The following is a 20,941-nucleotide window of genomic DNA, read 5'->3' as shown; positions in this document are numbered from 1 at the left end:
GTGTTCGTTTGTTTTTCAAAACTCTGAGTGGTCTTTGCTTGCTTCAGTAAACCATAGGCTAACCAAAACTTAGGGTACGGACACCAAAATTCAGTTAATTAAAAATGGAAGTGGAAGCTTGAGGTCTTTTCACTGCCATACCAAAATTCTGCTGTAAGCTCCTTGGAGGAAGGATGAACCTAGTAACAGCCATGGTTTGATTTTGACTGATGAAAGGAAATGAAAGTACCTTAGGGGCATTCAAATACTTATGGGGAAATCTGAGTCTCAAAGCATGGGTGGAAGCATAGGTCTTCTTTTATCTCCGTGGGACTTAGGCTGAAGACATATGTAACATTTTGAGCATGAGAGATCTGGGTACACACATTCTCCACACCACAAAACATTCATTTCCAGAGCAGAGAATGCATATTCTCAAATGCATATTCTCCACCAGATTTATGTTTGTCGAAAACAGGCAGCCTTCCTAGCCTTTCTCTAAAATAAATCTTTTAAGTTTTTATATCTGTGATTTAAGGGGTGGGAGTGGTAGGAACCAAGCCCAGCAACAGTTTAGCTACATCGAGAGGACAAAGAGGTTGTCTTCCAAGTATTTTGAGAACCAAATTTTCAAGAGCAGCCTCTCTTAACTCCAAGGCTATTCACACTGGTATGGACCTTGATTTGCAAACAAAGCCCATCCTGTAAAGGAATAATGATTATTGCCATAGCTGGCTCTTGTTTAAAACTCTATGGGAAGATGTTCATGGGGAAATTCAAACAAATGCTCTTCAGCTGTGGCAATAAGAATTACTCACGGCTTCAGTAAGTGTCAAAACAGAGATGCCATTAATATTTTCTTTAGCTGGGGATAAGCAAATCCAGCTGTCAAAATTGATGAGAAGAGCCGCCCAATTAATAATTGTTCTGTGCAAATAGGTAAGACAAAGGGGCTAGTGGGAGGTGTGGGCGGACCCACGCCTGCTGAGTGGTAATCCCTTTTTAGCTTTTGCAGCAGTAAAGCATTTGGAGCCATCCTATGGTGAAATGCCATTCTTATTCATGTACAAGGAGCTTCACATTGATTCCATGTGATTTAACAAGGGGTTAAGGACCCAGCTATTAGATGAGCTGTTAGCTGAATCCTCCCTTATCCGGTGTACGGACCACAGGAAACTGCCATATCCTGAGCTGGGAACATTCATAGAATAGAATTATAGAATTGCAATTCAGGAATATGCAGCTGTCCAATATGGGGACCAAACCTGCAACCCTGGCATTATCATCACCATGCTCTAACCAGTAGAGCTATCCAGTTGGTCGGTCCATTTTGCTAAGTAATGTCTACACTGAATGGCAGCCGGTGTCCGGGATTTCAGATCGGGGTCTTTCCCAGTCTGTATGGGTAGCAATTGAACCAGAGAGCTTCTGCTCTCAAGACAAATGTTCTCCCACTAAACTGTGGCTCTTAGCACAACCTTTGCCTCTTGCCAGTAAGGGTTACTTCAGGGGTATCCATTGTGGTGCCACCAGATGGTTGCATGACTCCAACTCTCATGACCATAAGGGAATGATGGCTGGGACTGATGGGAGTTGTAGTCCAACAGTATTCATACTGAGAGTTACTTAATTCCACCTATGCATTATCTTAAAAAAGAAAAACACTATTGACTGTGTGTGGAGGTAGTGGGTGACAATTCAAGTTTCCCTCCTGACTGCCTTTTATCTGTGTTCATTTGTCCTGCATAACCCTTGCTTTTTTGGCATTATGGGACAGACCCTTTTCTACATGTGTTGAGCAATTTTTCTCTTGGGCAGTTAATGAATATTTTCCAAATGTCATGCCAGCTCCCACAGTGGTTTAGCATCTGTTTAAATATGGTTTGCAGTATAGTTGTGGCTGCCATGCACTGTACTGTATTTATAAAGAGTTTAGTGTTTCCTACTCCTAGCTGCATTTTCTGTATGAATTGCTTTACTGTGGGTGCCGCACAGATAACACGTAGCCCAATTCTGCGACAACTTAACCCCGATGTAGGTCTCCCTGAGCTCTGCAGTGCTGACTCCTGCTTAAGTGTGTGCAGAACCGCAGTCAAGAGGAGAAACACTGGGCGTCTCCAGCCTGTCACTATGTGGCTGGAGGGATACAAGTGCAACTGCAAATTTAGGTGTCACTCCAGCACAGAAAATACTTGGGGAAAAACCAAACAGACTTTTTGCAGCTAGGAAAGTGATGGGAAATTGCATTGAAAAGTGTGGGGTGCACGAATTATCAATAGGAAGATGTATAAACATCCCACAAGCAAATCGGAATGAATGCTCATTGTCATACAACCACCCCATAAACAAATCAGAATGAATGCTTAGTACAGGCTGCCTAAGCTGTGTGCAAGCAAATTGGGGTGGTGGCTGAATAAACGGGATATTTGGAGGAAGAAGAAGAAGAAGAAGAAGAAGAAGAAGAAGAAGAAGAAGAAGAAGAAGAGTTTGGATTTGATATCCCGCTTTTTACTACCCGAAGGAGTCTCAAAGCGGCTAACATTCTCCTTTCCCTTCCTCCCCCACAACAAACACTCTGTGAGGTGAGTGGGGCTGAGAGACTTCAGAGAAGTGCGACTAGCCCAAGGTCACCCAGCAGCTGCATGTGGAGGAGCGGAGACGCAAACCCGGTTCCCCAGATTACGAGTCTGCCGCTCTTAACCACTACACCAAACTGGCTCTCAATGGACTATGTAATAGTCAATGGGGAACTCAATGACTATGTAATAATGGCCGCTGAGCGCATTCCCAGTGGGTGACGGTTGCGGCCCCTCACTCTTGGCCACCATCCCCACTAGCCTGAGCACACACATTTGCTTGCCCCTCAGAGGGAATTCCCCTCAGCCAGTGGGATCTTGGGGCCAGTTTTCCCACACAAAAAGGTTTTTCAAATGAGCCCATTTGTGGCCCCTCCAGGAGTGCAGTGCCTTGCTTTCTGGCCAGCACTGGGCCAGAAGAAGGCTTTGGAGGAGCTCGGTGACTATGTAATAAATACAGTAAGCCTGCAATTTATGTGCATTTAACTTGCACACATTGAGCTTTACATGCTTGGCAAACCTTTTTCTTTAAAAAAAGGAGGTGGGCATCCTTTAGCAATCCTGCCTGCCATTGCACCCAGTGTGTTTTGACTATATCTGATTTTGGCTTCAGCCGTGATCCCCAGAATGTAACCCTTGCATAAGTAGTGGGCTTTCTTTGCTGCAATAGCCTTGTCATTAAATTCAAGGAAGAATCCTAGCCCCAAAGCGTCTCTTATTTATATAGCAACTAGCAGAAACATAGCACTTGTTGGATTGGTTTAACAGTTGTTTGTTCTTGGTTTCTCTCTCTCTCTCTCTCTCTTTCGTCCTCTCTAGGGTGCAAGCGCTTACATTCTAAATTATTTTCTTTACATTTTGTGGGCTCTATTGTTTGCTTTCCTGGCTGTCTCCCTTGTCCGGGTTTTTGCTCCCTACGCCTGCGGCTCTGGAATTCCAGAGGTAAGTTTTTTTTTTTGCTTTCTTTCTGGATTGACAGGCATTTCAAAACGGGGGGTGGGAATAATTTCCTAATTTCCAATGCCTGAGGGAGGTTTAGAGTGAAGGTTTGAAAAAGACATGGGGGAATCTGCTAAAGGAGATGGAATTGGGAGTAAAAATGAAGAAACCTTTTGGCTTTAAAGTGGCATCTGATTTGTATTTTTAGAGACTTAGCTTTCACAAGCCTTAAAAAAAAAACAACTCTTCAAATTTGCAGCAGCTTCACAAAATCTAGAGCTGCCAAACACATTTGTTCTTCCTCCCTTCCAGATAAAGACCATCTTGAGCGGTTTCATTATAAGGGGCTACCTGGGGAAGTGGACCCTCTTGATCAAAACAGTAACTTTGGTTCTGGTGGTGTCTTCGGGACTCAGCCTTGGCAAAGAAGGGCCTCTGGTGCACGTGGCCTGTTGCTGTGGCAACTTTTTCAGCAGCCTCTTCTCCAAGTACAGCAAGAACGAGGGAAAGAGACGAGAGGTAACGTCGGGCTTTGTAATTTCCTCGCCTCACCTCGTAAACTTATGTGTATTTTCCACAGACTCTTTAACTTGCGTGTGTGTCATTATTTCCATGCTTAGGTGCTTTCAGCTGCTGCTGCCGCCGGTGTCTCTGTTGCCTTTGGAGCACCAATTGGTGGTGTCCTTTTTAGCCTAGAAGAGGTAAGAAGCAACTTGGGCTATGCAGAAACCCACAGGTTTTCTGAAGATTCTGTGCAGGCCACACTCAGGCCACACCTGTACCAAAGCAAAGAAACCTGTGAACTGTGGCTTGTTAAGGGTGCTGCGAGTTGTAAGAAGGACGTTACTCCTTGCACAGAGCTACAATTCTCATAATTTGCTAGGAAGGGGGATTGGTTGGTGTGGCGATCACCCAAAGTTAGGATTGGCACAGAAGGAGTTAAAAGGAATAACCAGTAAGAACCTTTAGGGGGCAGAGTTATGTGGGCTATATAAACCCCTCCCGGGGAAGGAAGAGGGTTCTTTAGTCTTGTCTTTAGTCTTTTGGGCTTGTCTTTAGGCTTGTCGTTTGTCTTTATCTAGGGGGCTGGTTGTGGGTATTGAGAGGTTGGAAGAAGGGTGGCAAGGGAAGTAGTAGGAACAGGGGTGGGAGAAATAGTTGGGCACTGTTAACAAGAACACAACCAAGAAAGTACTGTTTATTCAGAAACCACATGCTTATGTACCAAACTTCAAATAAAACAGTTTTGTTCCAATATTCTCCTTGACTGAACTGAGTGAAGTAAATACCAGACAGACTGGTTGGTGGCAGCGGTTAATTAATAAAGTGGTGAGTGCAGGTATCAACGGACCGTTAAACGTCTGGGGGACCTGTGCAGGTTGAGCGAACTGCCACAGTTGGTTGTTAAAGTTCTCAGGGAATTATAGCTCTGTGAGGGGACTAGTGGTCTGCTAAAAAAAAAAAACTCTCAGAAACTAAACTTGTGAGTCGTGACCCTCCCAGTTTCCTATTTAGCAGATGGGTAGGCTGCCCCTGCCGGTTCACTTTCCTTTCCCCAGCACCATCCCAAAGTCTGGGAAAGATCTGATTCCCCTCCGCAACGTATTTGCATAAATCTAAATGGATATCTCAAAATTAATACAACACATTTTTTCTTCCCTAGGGCACTCTGTTGTCCTCTCCCAGAGTCTGGATGGGGGATGGGTGGGATCTTTTTACAGATTTGTGTGACAGACAGTGCACTCTTTCCCTCACAAATCTCAGGGGAATACAGTTGCACCTTGGAAGACGAACAGCTTAGTTCCCAAACGTTTTGGCTCCCAAACATCGCAAACCCCAAAGTGATTGTTGTTCCAGTTTGTGAACTATTTTTGGAAGCTGAGTGTCTGACGGGGCTTCCGTGGCTTCCAATTGGCTGCAGGAGCTTTCTGCAGCCAATCAGAAGCTGGGTTTGGTTTTGGAAGTTGAATGGACTTTCAGAACAGATTCCGTTCAACTTCCAAGGTACGACTATACCTTTGAAAGCAATGGAGATGGGCATGTTTTAAAATGCACTGTGTAACTTAATGCTGATTAATAACCAATGGGCAACACTCCAGTTGTTATTGATTGATTCTATTTTCTCTCAGGTGAGTTACTATTTTCCGCTGAAGACTCTCTGGAGATCCTTTTTTGCTGCCCTCGTTGCCGCTTTTACCCTGAGATCCATCAATCCGTTCGGAAACAGCCGCCTGGTTCTGTTTTATGTGGAGTATCACACGCCTTGGTACATGGCCGAACTTTTCCCCTTCATTTTGCTGGGAGTTTTTGGAGGTTTGTGGGGGACGCTTTTCATCCGATGCAACATTGCCTGGTGCAGGAGGCGCAAAACCACCAAGCTTGGGAAGTACCCGGTCTTAGAGGTCATCGTGGTCACTGCCATCACTGCCATCATTGCTTTCCCCAATCCGTACACTCGCAGGAGCACCAGCGAGCTCATCTCAGAACTGTTCAACGACTGCGGCGCTCTGGAGTCCTCGCAGCTCTGCGACTACATAAACGACCCCAATATGACGAGGCCTGTGGATGATATTCCTGACAGACCGGCTGGGGTTGGAGTGTACATGGCTATGTGGCAACTAGCCCTGGCTCTGGTTTTTAAAATCATCATCACAATATTTACCTTTGGTATGAAGGTAAGTTGATGTGTCTGTGTCAATTTTGTGGCAATCTGGTCTCCAATTTTTAATTTTATTTTCTAAAGTGGTTTAGATGTAATGCTTAACTCCCAGCAGTGCAGGAGCGAAACCCCTACGGTTTTGGCAGTGTGCACCAAGATGCTGCATGTTCACTTTGAAACCATTGTTTCCTTTTGTACAGTTCATTCTAGTTCAGAGTATAGAGCTTAGAAACCATTGCATTCTGGGTAGTCAAATCAATTGGATGTCAAATGTGAGACGTACTTCCATCTGGAGGCACATGGAGACATACATCCCCCTCCATCTCCTTGTGCATCCCTTAACTGATGCAAGGGGATAAACTGTATAAGCCCAATTCACAAATAGCGTAACATGAGCAACTTGGCACCTCCCCATTGTGTTGAAGGAATTTTTGACATGGCAGCATTCTGGCAAGGCTCAGCTTCCCCCTTCTCTAGGCTCCTTAAGCTTTTCTGAAATCCCTGGATTGAAATAAGAACTTATGGGCTGCTGACAGGAAGTAAAGTTGTTGCATTAGCTGACCAATGTTAAATGGCAGCCTAATCAACTTGTCATGCCATTGGCAAAAACTACACTGGAAGTATTTTAATTTTGTTTTGGACGGTGTCCAAAGGCTGGGGAGAATGTGCAATTGGACAGAGTTGTTCCAAATGCCTAAACTGGTCCCTTTATGATCTGATTGTGGCAAAATTTTTATTTGACCAATTGTGGATTCTTGCGTCAAGACCTTCCAATTTGTGTGTGTTTTGTTAAGAGTTTGTTTTGTGTGCATCCCATGAGCTTGCTTTCAAGCAAAACTCACATATTAGCTCGGATGGGTTTGCAGGGCAAATATTAGACATAACTTGAAGAGCAGACAAAAACCAGTGGTGTGGCATGGTTGTTTGGCTCAGCATAGTTGCCTCTCTGTTTTTGTTCTGGCCCACCAGACCCAGACCCAAAGTAAGAATGTCAGCGCCCCAGATCCTCTCTTCACCCTCAAAAACACTACACGGGGGAGAATCTTTTCTGAAGTGATTTTTCCATTCTGTACTTTTCTGGTATAATTTCAAAAAATTCATTCCATGGCCGTGAACTCTTATGCTGGAAATTGTTATTAAACGAAAACCTGCTATATGTTCTCCTCTGCTCGTCTTGTATTGTTTCCTTTATTTGTAAAAATCACCTTTATTTTAATACAGTCGTACCTCGTGTTGCGTTCACTGCGGGTTGCAAACGGCGCGGGTTGCGAACACAGGGGACCCGGAAGTGTTTACTTCCAGGTTTCACGCGATATTGCGCTTTGGCGCATGCACAACATCACTGCTCGGGTTACAGACTTTTCGGGGTGCGAACGGCACCCCGGAACGGATCAGGTACTTAACCCGAGGTACCACTGTACTGAATTGAGACCTCCTGTTTTTCTGGCTAGGTGTGGTGAGGAATTTTTACAGATGAAAACTTCCACGTGCAAAAGACTGGGAATTCAATATGAGCTTAACTGTTGGAAAAGATATTTGTGTCATGTAGCATGAAAAGGTTAAACTAGCTTTGGGAACATAACTTAGAGTGAGCTAGCTATTCCTGTGTCAACAAAAGCTTGCATGCCGTATGCTTGTATGCAGCATCAAGAGACACACAATGGCTTCTCAGCTTAGATATTTTATGGTTTTATACTGCTATGTGGTATCTTAATGTAATGTTGTATACCAACCTCAGAACCTATGTGTTAAAGGTTGGGTTATAAAATAATAATAATAATAATAATAATAATAATAATAATAATAATAATAATGCTCTGTTAATTTGTTGTTAGTCACATTTATTAATAATGGTAAGGTTGTTATTGTATACGAGTGGGCAGTATACCGTCGCTTCTAGGAAGGAGATCCAGCTGCTCGGCCCTTGTTAGTTACTAAGGTGCCTCATAACTTAGTCATTTACTGCTGCTAATTAAAATGGTTTCACATATTACAAGGAAGCAGAGGGAAGCGAAGTAGAAATAAATAATATCCCCTAATTTTGTAATTCTGGCATGGAAAATAAACTTGCACGAAATCTGAGTTCATGATCTGTGCTTGCTCCGAATACAGTGGAACCTTGTGTTACGTACTGTCCTCCTTACGAATGCTTCGGGTTACAAGCTCCGCTAACCCGGAAGTAGATGCTCCTGGTTGCGAACTTTGCCCCAGGATGTGAGCAGAAGTGGCACGCCAGTGCGCCATTAGTGAAAGCGTGCCTCATGTTAAGAACGGTTTCGGGTTACAAATGGACCTCTGTAGCTATTTAAGTTCATAACTAGAGGTACCACGGTACAGGGACATCTTGTTTCATGGATGATGTGCTAGTTCCCACTTTGTACATTGCATTTCACTGGAAATGTGAAAGGAGAAATCCAATTCAGATTTTGTTTCTTCTCCCACCGTGTCCTCAGGAAGACTAACATTGTCAGCCTACACACTGAAGACATCTAAGGCTTGCAAATCCTGCCCTGCCTACAGGGCAGCAAACCTCGTTCAGTTCAACAGGGCTTGCTTTTCTCTCACTTCATCTCTGTAGTACTAACTGGACTTTAATAAGATGGTACTGGGATTCAGACTTTGATGCTAAACAATTTCATTACACACACACACACACACACACACACACAAACACTTGCCTTGGCTTGAGAAATAACTTTATTATGAAATATGCAATGTATATCTTGCCAGGATGGAGCGAGCAAGTGGAGTGACTGATGTTTTCGTTCTGCCTGCTATTGCTTTGGTGACTGGTGACTTGATTGCATGCCAGGCAAGGGAAGGCGTAATTCACAAAGCTCTCGACAAGCAGGGATGCAGGAATGAACCGCCTGATTTCACCTGTGAAAAGCCAGGCTCCTTGTTAAAACATTTTTATGCTGCGTTTGACATGTAATTCAAATCCAATCTAAATTATTCAGAAAAGGGTGGTAATAAAGTTGTAAAGTATGCCAAAATGACAGGGGCTCATTTTCAGATGTTTTAAACAGATATAATTCTTCTCTTGCTCACCATGCCTGAATCGTTATCAGATTCTGACAAGGAAGAGGAGGAGGAGGAGGGAAAGGCATGCATGTTTTGAGCTGCATGAAGAAAAGAAAAGAAAATGTAAAATAGCTAAACTTGGATATAAATTCATAAATGAAATTAGGCAAAGCTGAAATGCTTTTATGACAATCTTAGGCACTACTCTCGAAGCTGGATAAATCCAGTCATAGATGGGTATCATAAAAGACTAAGAAAGAAAAAGCTTAAAACCCAAGGGTTGTGATAATAATAATTTTTATTATTTATACTCTGCCCATCTGGCTGGGTTTCCCCAGCCACTCTGGGTGGATTACAGCATATCTAAAAACATAATAAAAACATCAAGCATTAAAAATCTCCCAATACTTCAGATGTCTTCTAAAAGTTGTATAATTCTTTATCTCCTTGACATCTGAAGGGAGGGCGTTCCACCAGGAAGGTGCCCCTACCTGTGGCCCTCTCAGTGCTGTTGAGCTCTGACAAAATGAAGATCTGTATGTATCATTTATGTTGGAGGGAGCTGGTAAAGTATGGCTGATTTCCCTTGTCATTCTGGTAACATTTCCTTGTCGATGTGACCCTACCATGTGGCTGGATTTATATTTTGCCACATGTGAAGAAGTGGGCTCTAGTTTTGAAAGCTTACATTGCAACCCATCTGCTAGGCATCCTTTTTAAGTGTGGTATATAACAAACTTAACAGGTTTAATCCACAGACTGTGGATTAAAATTTGGCATGAGATGCGTTCGCAAGTTATTTATTACTTTAAAATCGTCTTCATTGTATCTTGTCAAGCTGACCTTTTGAGAATCTGACTTTTCACTTCTGCTTATGTCATTTGAGATCCCTTCAGGACTCTTCATACCTAGTATGGCTGTGGGAGCTATCGCTGGAAGAATAGTTGGGATTGGAGTGGAGCAGTTGGCCTACCATCACCATGACTGGATCATCTTCCGGAACTGGTGCAGGCCAGGAGCTGACTGTGTTACCCCAGGACTTTACGCTATGGTGGGAGCTGCAGCTTGTTTAGGTACAATATGTGACTTTTCTCTTGGCTGTATGTAATGTGGTATTTAAATAGGGACGCGGATGGCACTGTGGTCTAAACCACGCTTGCCGATCAGAAGGTCGGTGGTTCAAATCCCCACGACAGGGATTCATTGCTGGGACCTTTTTTAAGTTTTAAGAACTCATCATTCATGGATGTATTTACTGATGTAATGTTGCTATATCGAAAATAGTTTTAACCTCTATCATGCCTGTTGTTGTTTTTTTAAATAAACTTTATATTTAAAAAATCAATGGTGCTTCTGATTTAGTATTCGTAGGTTATCCTGGTATACCGCTAAAGATACCCATGTATGTTGCAAATCGTTTCCATTACCAAAGGTCCCCCCTCTCTCTCTTTCGACAGGCGGAGTCACCAGAATGACAGTCTCTCTTGTCGTGATCATGTTTGAGTTAACAGGAGGATTGGAGTACATAGTACCCTTGATGGCTGCAGCTGTCACTAGCAAATGGGTAGCTGATGCCTTTGGCAAAGAAGGGATCTACGAGGCACACATACATTTGAACGGCTATCCTTTTTTGGATGTGAAGGATGAGTTCACCCACAGAACACTGGCCACTGATGTCATGAGGCCTAGGCGCGGGGAGCCGCCTCTCTCCGTCCTGACCCAAGACAGCATGACAGTAGAAGATGTGGAGACGTTAATCAAGGAGACAGACTACAACGGCTTTCCAGTGGTGGTTTCTAAAGACTCTGAACGCCTTATAGGCTTTGCACAGAGGCGGGAGTTGATTCTTGCCATAAGTAAGTAGTGAGTCTGTATCGTCTAGAGATATGCTTACTGTTATAGATGACATAGAAGAAGAACAGAGGAGGAGAGGAGTAAGAGAGCTGTGTAGGGATGAGGGATCAGGTCTCAAAAGACCTAAGCTTGGCATGTCAGCTCAGTGATTTACTAGGTAGGGAGAGCGTGGAGGCCGCTGTTGCCTGGCCCTGCTGCCTTCACCCCTTGCAGAGCAGGCTCCTTACCAATGTGTGGAAAGTGATGGAGGTGACAGAGCCAGTGAGTGCATTCCTGCCCCACCGTCATGCCGTTGCAATCATGTATGGGTTGAATGCCTGAGTAGGACTTATGCCTCCTTTTGAAGCTCTGCTTTAAAGAGTATAGTTGGGGTTGTATCCAATGCAGCGGCAAATGTGTTCTGCAGGAGAATGCACAATCAAGTTGCTTTTAATGCCATTGCTCAGTAGATTGCACAATCTCTTTCATGATGAGTTTCTGCTAGTACAACTGTTGCGTTGGATTCCTCATTCCGCAACTCATCTATCAGCTAGCGCAAGAGCCATTGTGCTAGTGGACAGAGGATGTTGGGTACAACCTATCGATTCTTTCAGGATTAGCATAATAGCATAGTTTTCCCTCTATTATTACTTCTGTACTTTGCCAGTCTGGTGTCCTTCCAATGTTTTGAACTGCAACTCCCATCAGAAAAGATTGGCAAAAGCTGCATTACAGGAATATGCTGTTTAAAGAGAAGAATCCTCAGTTTATATATGCTTCATTTCCCTCTACCTCTCTTTCCCTCTTCAGGCCCATACCTTTTCCAAGTTTTAAGTCTGACAAACTGGTTTTGACAAGATTATATTTGAGCTTTAGCAAATGTATGTGCGGGGGGGGGGGAACTGGCGTAGTAGGAGACAGAAAGCACATTGCAATTTCAATAAAGGGCACATTTATCATACGAAGACAGTACAAAAGTTAATGTTAATAATAAATAAATAAATAAATAAATAAATAAATAAATAAATAAATTATTTATTTATTTATACCCCACTGTGAATTGCAGTAAATTGGAAGGTGATAAAGCTTGGATTTGGCAGTTTTAAGCCCATCGATGCTACAGGAGGCAAACGGTGTTTCTGTGCATCATGATGTTCCGTTGCACCAGAAACGGTTTAGTCCTGCTGGCCACATGACCCAGAAAGCTGTCTGTGGACAAACGCTTGCTCACTTGGCCTGAAAGTGATGAGCGCCATACCCCATAGTCGCCTTTGACTATACTTAACTGTCCAGGGGTCCTTTAACAGAATACAACTGAATTGTGATGGAAAACTTCCCTTTCTGGATTTTAAAAGTTAGAGACACATTTGTGCTCCATGACTGATGGAAAAGAAGTGTGTATAGATACAAACACACACTTGTAATAAAGGCCCCATCTTAAGATCAGCCACAACTGAGATCAACCAAGAGGAAAAAATGTTGGCTCTAGTTTGGATTTGTGTTTGAACACAGGATATTTTTAGATGGCTTTCCGTGTCCTTGAGCTTTCAGCAAGCACACAGGAAATAGAAGGGAAAGGAGAGAGAGGGTAAAGGGCATTAGCCTCTCTCGGTGCATCCTTCCGCAATAATTGTTCAGAGGATTTCTATGCAAACATTAGAGTGGGAAGGATATAGTAGTAGCCATTATTAGAATATGTAGTATATAATATGTACTGCAATATAGGTACCTTGGGATGCCATTTGTTTAAGAGAACTATTTTTGAAAGTCAAATAAGGACTGTTGCCACAATGTAGGCCATTAAACTAATTCAGGCACGCCTAAGTAATCAATTTAGGTCCTGTATGCTTAAAAAACCCCGCTATTAAAGAGTCATGATGTAAATAGACACAACCTCCATGCATTCTGATTCCTCCCTGTCGCCTTACTTCCTTGTTCAAGTAAACCTTAGATTGCTGTTTGGAGGATATAGTTTGACTCTAAACCAGAATAGGAAGCCACAGTTTGAAATGGGTTTTCAGTTCTGTTTTTGAACTATCATTTGCTCAGTTTGAACATCATGGCAAACAATGGTTTGCCCAAACCAGGAAGTGAGAGGGTTTTAACATGTGGCAGGAAGAGGAGGGAGGAATGGTGTGGCTGTTACATATGAATAAGGCCTTGCTTTATTTAAGGTAGTAGTAGTTTGTTTTAGCTTGCAGAACTCACATAATCCTCAGCTGATTAGTTTCTGAGTAATAAATTGATTCTGGATGCTTTCTGTGCTTAAAATATTTTCTCCATATCACCCCATCTTTCTCAGTATGCTGATTGTCATGAATTTTTGATCTCATAACATTCGGATTTATCAAGGAAGGAATGCATACTCCTTTTGACTTTACAAGTTAATGTTTGTACTCTGAAATAAATCTTTATTAAATCTACACCAATGAATCGGGTATTTACGGTTCAGTCCACTTTCAATTCAAGATGTACAATTTTTCCTCCTCCTTTACATACATTTGCATTGCTTAAAGACCAAAAACATGATTGCTCTCAAGCCAGATTTGTGAACCGTCACCATTAAAAAATATTGCATTAGAGTGAAGTGAACCTATTGGATGCTGTCTGCATTCTATTTGTAGCAGTTAACCTGCGATGTTATGTTGACTCATGCAAGTCAACAGTTGCTCTTGCTGCAAACAGGTTACAAATGTGGGTGTGTGAATTGCATAATGTCAACTCCACACCAAAATACTACTGAACAATACAAGCTTGGCTTGTGGTTGAGGGGTCTTGGGCAAAGTGCCTTTAGTGCCACTCTTCAGTGACCCACCACAGCAGCTCACAGAGCCAGAGCCCCTCACAAGCTTACCAGGGCTGGCGCCAGTTGGAGCTGTCCATTGTCCACCAGCGCCAAACAAATAAAAAGGGGTGTTTCTGACCAGACCCAATGTCAAAAGCAGTAGGCCTCTTCAAGCAAACCATGTATTGGTTCTGGGCCTGCATCAAAGTACCAACACAGTGCTGATATATACTTTGCATCTTAAAGGACTGTCAGGTCTCTAATTTCTTTTCTTTCATCATCTGAGGGCCTTCTTTGTGTGCCTCTTCCATGTGAGGTCCGGAGGGTGGCAACACAAGAACAGGCCTTTTCTTCAGTGGCTCCCCATTTGAGGCATGCTGTCCCCAGGGAAGTTCGCCTGGCAAAAACCTTCCTCTTCAACCAGGCCTTTGGCTGATTAATATTCTACAGTCTTTTAAACATGTTTGTGGTAAGGGGGGTATTGTTTTGCTGTTTTGTTTTAATTCTTTCCTTGTTTTTTATCCTGTGAAGCCCTGAGATCTTATGATGAAGGTCAGCATATAGATCTAATATATAAATAAATGATGAATGGATGTTGCATTCCTTTTAAGTGTGTTCCCCCTTATCTATCTGTTACACAGAAAACGCAAGGCAGCGGCAGGATGGTGTAGTCAGCAATTCCATTATCTATTTCACTGAAGAGCCTCCAGAAGTCCCGGCAAACAGCCCTCATCCACTGAAGCTCCGGCGTATTCTCAATCTGAGCCCCTTTACTGTCACAGACCACACGCCCATGGAAACAGTGGTAGACATTTTCCGGAAGCTTGGACTCAGGCAGTGTCTTGTCACACGCAGTGGGTAAGTGGCTGGATATATGTAACTGAGCAGGCAAAAAAAAGTCGTTAGATTTTCGTAGGCTGTCTACATAAATATAACGTAGTAGAGAGCCACTTCAGACAACCTAGCTTGATTCATACTATGTATGACTAGAAAATTATTGTTTGTTTCTGAAAAATTATGGATGGCCTGGGTGAGTCTTCAGGCTAAGAAGCTGAAGGAAAATCAGGAGCAGCTGGCTGAAACAAATGTCACTAGTTTCCAAACCTACTTCTAGAAAGAAAGGTTGGGGATATGGAGAAATGCAGAGGTGAATACATTTATTTGGGAATGAAAACAAGAACAACCTGTGACCTGCTATAATTGTAATACAATGATACTTTGTAAAAAAAGAATAATTGTGGAACAGTGAATTAAACCATATGGAAGGTGATGATGATGATGATAATTATTTATTTATTTATTTATTTATTTATTTATTTATACCACGCCCATCTGCCAGGCCATCCCCAGCCACTCTGGATGGATCCCAACAGAATATTAAAAACACAATAAAACATCAAACATTAAAAACTTCCCTAAACAGGGCTGCCCTCAGATGTCTTCTAAAAGTCAGATAGTTGTTTATTTCCTTGACATCTGATGGGAGGGCGTTCCACAGGGTGGGCATCACTACTGAGAAGGCCCTCTGCCTGGTTCCCTGTAACCTCACTTCTCTCAGGGAGGGAACCACCAGAAGGCCCTCAGAAGTGGACCTCAGTGTCTGGGCTGAACGATGGGGGTGGAGACACTCCTTCAGGTATACTGGGCCGAGGCCGTTTAGGGCTTTAAAGGTCAGCACCAACACTTTGAATTGTGCTTGGAAACACATTGGGAGCCAATGGTGTTAGAACCAGATTCAGAGTGCAAGAGACCTTCCAGTCCATAATATTTTCAGCGTCCGCAGTCCTTGTGAATAGAGAAATGGGTGCACAGCCAGCTTCTGCACCACAGACTTCTGATAACATGTGAACTGGGACCCCTGTGCTGATGCAACTTCCATTTTTCTTTATTTGAGTGAGATAAAACATTTTAAGTGGGGCCTCCTAAGTGAACAGGCATTAGCATGGAGGTTTCCACTTGCATGTTCTTGGAAGGGAGAACAGGCAAGGGCAGGTGTTGGTAATGTGCAAATTTGGGCCTGACAGGTTACCAAAGATTCTTTATCACTAGTTCCCTTTGAAAATATTTTTCCTTCAAGCTCATAGTCATGCACCCCTCTCTCTCCTGATGAGAGCAGCATTCATAATGCATGTAATTAAACTGTGGCTATAGACAGCATGACTGCCAAATATTTTGCTGCTGGGGAGGAATGCCAGCAGAATGTCATTGTTAGCAAATGTTTTGCTTGTTTTGTTGAGCTTCTAGCTAGATTTAACTGTGCCTATAGTGCTTATGAAAATCCTGAACTGAATGACAAATGAAGGGAATTAACCAGCGGAGGTTTGTTTTTCCACGAACGGAAAGTGCACATGACTTAGGAGCCTACAGGAAGGTGAGGAATTAAAAATAAGAGACAGAAGCTAACTCGAGTGAAACCGTGACCTTGTGAGGAATGCAGAGTATGTCCCTCAGAAGCTCAAATTGGATTCTAAACAGTCTGAAGTCACGATGCAGGCCAAGCTTCAGTGGTGGAACAACTGATGTACCTGGCTATAAAGAACATTTTCAAGGTTGGATGCTTTGAGTGCTCATTTCACAGTTGAAGTAGAAGGCAAGGTGGTATTGAAGAGTGACTTCTAAACCCAACAGCTCATACTTTTCTGATACAATGGAAACTCTCTGGCTCTTGAGGAATTCACCAGCTATTCCAGGGCAGATGTTTTCAACCTTTCAACTACATTTTTTTCTGCGGTACCCCTTTGGGGCTCAGGAGCCCAGTTATGTCACCCCTTGCCTGCAGAGCTGGCAGCCTATCACCCTTTTCCAAACACCCTCCCTTGTGGAGTGTTCCCTCAGCCTCCTCTCCTCTCCCCTCTCCTTGGGAGTCCTCTCAGCAGGTGCTGCTGCTGCTGCTGCACTGTGAGGGGGTAAACTACAGTTCCCAGGATCCTTTGGGGAAAATTCCCTGTGCTAAATTGCTATAAATGTGCTTTAAATATATGGTGCACATATGACCAAATGTGTCAGTAAATTCAGAGCGCTATTATTGCCGAATCCTGTTATATAAGGCACTGTGATTTTTTAAGAGCCATTTCCCAGACATTGTATATGAAAGCTGACCGTTGTATCCAAGTCACAGTATTGGTGGGAGATATTTCTTATTACATTTCCCCCTGTCTTCTTTACTAGAAAGTTAGAAATATTTAACTTTCCTTTGTTGATTATTGGTAGGTTGTCTAAAAATTGACAATTTGATCTATGTTCAAAATTTGGCAGTTAACCTACGAGGAAATACTGTTTCCAGCAGTACACTGTTTATAAATCAGCATTGATTTAAAATATTTTTCCTGTTGGAGTAAGTTTCCGAATGATTCTATCGAATGATTCTGCTGTTTTGTTATAGCCTACAAGCTATTGTGCTGTTTACATTTCTGCAACTGACATGGCAGCCTACAGCTGAAACATGAATAAACTCATATGTGGTTGTGTACGAATAGTGAAATGGAATAATCCTTGAGAGATTGCATCGGTTTTTTTCAGGGGGTTGTGGGGGATAAAATCCAGTTGCCTTCAAGAAATCTTTCATTTAAGATGCCCATCGATACTTGGCTCAGGTCACAGTTCAAAGGCCTTAGGCTGCAAGTCATTTGAGATTCTTGTATGCATCCATCTCCTTGTAGTCTGGCTTGGACTGAGCTCAGCTTGCTGTGGCCTACAGGCCAGAAACTATTCCAGAAAGAGGTTTGAGAGATGATGTCAAGTGGCATAAGTTCTTACTTGCCCAAGGACCAACCTTACCTAGCATACATTCAGGAATGCAGCTAGAGGAACTACGGCAGATTTATCGTTTTGCCAAATGTGGTGGTGGGAAAACCCCAGAGTAAAAGCATGGTTATGTGTATTGTATGGCATTGCATTGCATTGCATTGCATTGCATTGCAATGTATTGTATTGTATTGCGAGTTTTCTTCTGCAACCTGTGTATTCATTAGCAGGAATCACAATTTTCTAATATTCCAATTCTCTGGTTTTTAAGAATTACTCTGCTTCTTTGTAGTGAAGTTCTGCCTGCAGCAGAATGTGAGAAGCAGATGAGACAGACTCATGATTAATGACCTTTTCTGTTTCTTTCCTTTTCTTCTTCTCTAGGAGGCTTCTGGGCATCATAACAAAAAAGGACGTGTTAAGGCATATGGCTCAAATGGCTAATCAGGACCCTGAATCCATCATGTTTAACTAGGCTGATCCCAGAGGACAGGCCAGGATCTAAGTTTTCAAGGGAACTTTACTGGACTAATAGATGTGGATTTTGTACAGTACTTCATTTTTGTTTCGTTTTGTTAAAATGAGATTTAAATAAGATGGAGTCATATCCAGGGCAGAACCAAAGGAAAATGCTGACAGGGGGAGCGAATGCAACGTTAGAGTTTGGAAATGCTATCCACCTGCAGATGGACTTGGGCTAAATGCTACTCTTGTCATGGGAACGTTTAATCCCATGGTGAGTTTCCAATTCTTCCCTTCCATGGTAGTTTCCTCAGGAGCCATCATCACCTAGTTGTTTTCCCTGTCCCCTTTGCACATAAACTCTGATGGGGGGAGAGAAAAACTCTACTACGTGACCAGCCTTGAGTCAAAATGTGAGTGCTGTGATATAGTTCGTGGGAGGGGAGGGTGGGGAGGAAGTCACCAAGAGGTTTGATCCTATAGAATTACATATAAGTAGCAACCAAGGTACTTATAACTGCTTGGTTGGTGCATGCGTAGGTGTGAAATGGTTTGTGTTGACAAGGAATGGGAAGCATGGAGGAATGCCACCAACTTGACAGGGTGATGTAGAAAAATAGCAAGCATATTTATAAATACAGTATTAAGACAAATGCAAAAACGTTGTGTTCAAATCAACTGTGTGCTAGCCATGTTTTTCTCTCTCCTAAGTTCAGCACTTATTGGTTAATGGATTATGCTAAAGTATTTTCAGAAAATGTATAATTTTATGAAGAAATGTATTGCTTTTGCCTATTTTTGTAGATAGACAAAGTAGATTTAAAGCTGTGCTTCAGTTGACTTTCAGCATTGTAAAACTGGTTTCGTTTACTAAATTTTATCCAACCTAAATTTTATCCAACCTACATGGTGAATATTTCTTCTCATTGGCTGCATTTGCATGTAATGCTAAACTTTGGTTTAACACTGCATGCACAGGCTGGAATGAGCAAGAATATGACTTGGGTCATGCTTCTCCTTCTCTTACAGAATCCCAGTTTGCATGAACCAGAGATCATGATTTACAAATAACTTTGGTCAGTTTTAAAGCAACCTGGCCTTTACATTAACCAGAAGTTGCTTTTGAAAAAAACAAACCATGACCTCTGATTCATATGCAACTGCAAGCAAGGGCTTTTATGTAAGCAGAACTAAACACTGCCCAAGCCCTCATCTTGCTATGCAGGAGGAAGAGAGGAGAGTGCACGAGTTAATTTATGTAATGCTAAACCATGCAAATGGGGCCACTGTTTCCACAGTGGTAAAATCTGCAATTGACTACATCCTGGAGATTTTATCACAGTTTTTCCAGGCTCATGACATGTGAAAGTTGAACCATAGCCACATCACTTGGTCATGAAAGATAATTGGAAATGAGCTTCTGTATTTTTATCAATAGGATTTTTTTAATCCTTCCTAATGCACAGGAAAGTTGTTAATATTTATTACTTCTCTATGCAAATATTGCATCATTTTTGGGTTTATGCCACAGTAAATTTTTGCAGTGTAAAATGCTTTGTAAACCATGTTTTATGTATAATGAATGCACTTCTGTACCACTTCTAGCTAATTTCTTATTCCTCCAGTTGGAAGTTCTTTGCGCAGACTTGAAGGTTCTGACACCTGTGATATTTGTTACAGCAGAGATAATCTCCGCATCTTCTTGGGCACGAGTCATATGGAAAGTTTTATCTCTTTAAAGAAAGGTAGAACAATGTTTTGTGATATTCAGTTCTCGTTTTATTATGGCTTCTTTGGCTGATATTGTTTACTACTGGAACAGAGGTAGCAAAATGGTGCCTTTCAGATGTTGCTGGATTACAACTCCCATCGGCTCCAGCCAGCACAGCCAGTGGTCAGGGATGATGGGAGTTGTAGCCTATGACACCAGGAGATCACCATGTTGGATAGCCTTGTACTAGAAGAATGTGAGAACTAAAAATGTCTCTCAGAACTCCACATACTTGGGAAAGTAGAGACACACACTACAGGACAGCTTTGCAAATTGATAAATGTGGAGTCCTTGGGCTGTAATTCCATCAATATCAATGAGTACTTTGGTTTATATTGTTTGTGGATGGTTGAACAATGCATTTATATGGCATCTACTGCATTTGTGGGTATGCTGTGGGCTATGCCTAACAATTACTTTACTGCAATGTTAATGACCTGGAGATTAAATTGCTTATAACAGCATGGAAGTGGCATTTAAGAAACATCGGTGTATGGCAGTCACAAGAACCATGCTCTAGAAGTATGAAACAAGACTTGGGCCAAAGTGGTCTGTCCATAGTTTTTATCAGCTTGGGTGTTGGGTGGAACAAAAATGGCACACAAAGATGGTAATAATTTTCCCAGGTGTGACCCACCATTATGTGGGGGGGGGGGAGATGCCTAACTCTTCTGAAAATTATCCCTACCCACAGCAGACAAATGGACCTGCAAACGTGGGTTGAGGGAACGTGACCTAGCTATCTTCATATTTTAATGCGACTGCCTGGGCCAGCCACAATGCAACCATTTTAAAACTGAAGCCCAAGCCTTTATTAGGTAGCCAAGTTAGCCATGGGCCATAAATTGTAGAAAAACACACACACACAAAGTTAAGTTTTCTAAAAGCCAAACCGATCATTCTGAACAGCACATGGAACCAAATACGGATAATTAAATAATACCATATTGTGGAACAGCCCCAGACATTAAGTATAGGAAGAGGAAATCTGATGCTAAGGTCGATCTGATAAGCACATTGTTTCAAAGTATAGCTTGCAAGAGTGAGATATGATACAATAGTCAAGGCAGTGGTGATGATGTGCGTCCCTTTAAAAATCTCAGTTTTCTAGCTCACAATTAAATTACTAAAAGCACCATAACACTATTTATTTGAATGTATGTATTAAG

The 20,941-nt window shown here is 42.4% G+C and overlaps 1 protein-coding gene across 1 annotated transcript in view; it reads left to right on the top strand.

Annotated features, from left to right (window-relative positions):
• The window catches only part of CLCN4 (chloride voltage-gated channel 4), a 32,585-nt gene extending 12,299 nt beyond the window's left edge, over nt 1-20,286 (top strand). The window contains exons 5-12 of the mRNA XM_033147424.1: nt 3,375-3,497; nt 3,807-4,013; nt 4,115-4,195; nt 5,624-6,169; nt 10,064-10,250; nt 10,635-11,033; nt 14,437-14,653; nt 17,924-20,286. Of these exons, the coding sequence (XP_033003315.1) occupies nt 3,375-3,497; nt 3,807-4,013; nt 4,115-4,195; nt 5,624-6,169; nt 10,064-10,250; nt 10,635-11,033; nt 14,437-14,653; nt 17,924-18,014 (1,851 nt within the window). The 3' untranslated portion in view covers nt 18,015-20,286. The remainder of the gene's footprint in view (nt 1-3,374; nt 3,498-3,806; nt 4,014-4,114; nt 4,196-5,623; nt 6,170-10,063; nt 10,251-10,634; nt 11,034-14,436; nt 14,654-17,923) is intronic.
• Nucleotides 20,287-20,941: the final 655 nt, after the last annotated feature.

This window comes from Lacerta agilis, chromosome 4 (assembly GCF_009819535.1).
Source record: "Lacerta agilis isolate rLacAgi1 chromosome 4, rLacAgi1.pri, whole genome shotgun sequence".
NCBI classification, from domain to species: domain Eukaryota; kingdom Metazoa; phylum Chordata; class Lepidosauria; order Squamata; family Lacertidae; genus Lacerta; species Lacerta agilis.
The sequence above is the reverse complement of the archived record's forward strand: the minus strand, read 5'-3'. Positions and strand labels throughout refer to the sequence as shown.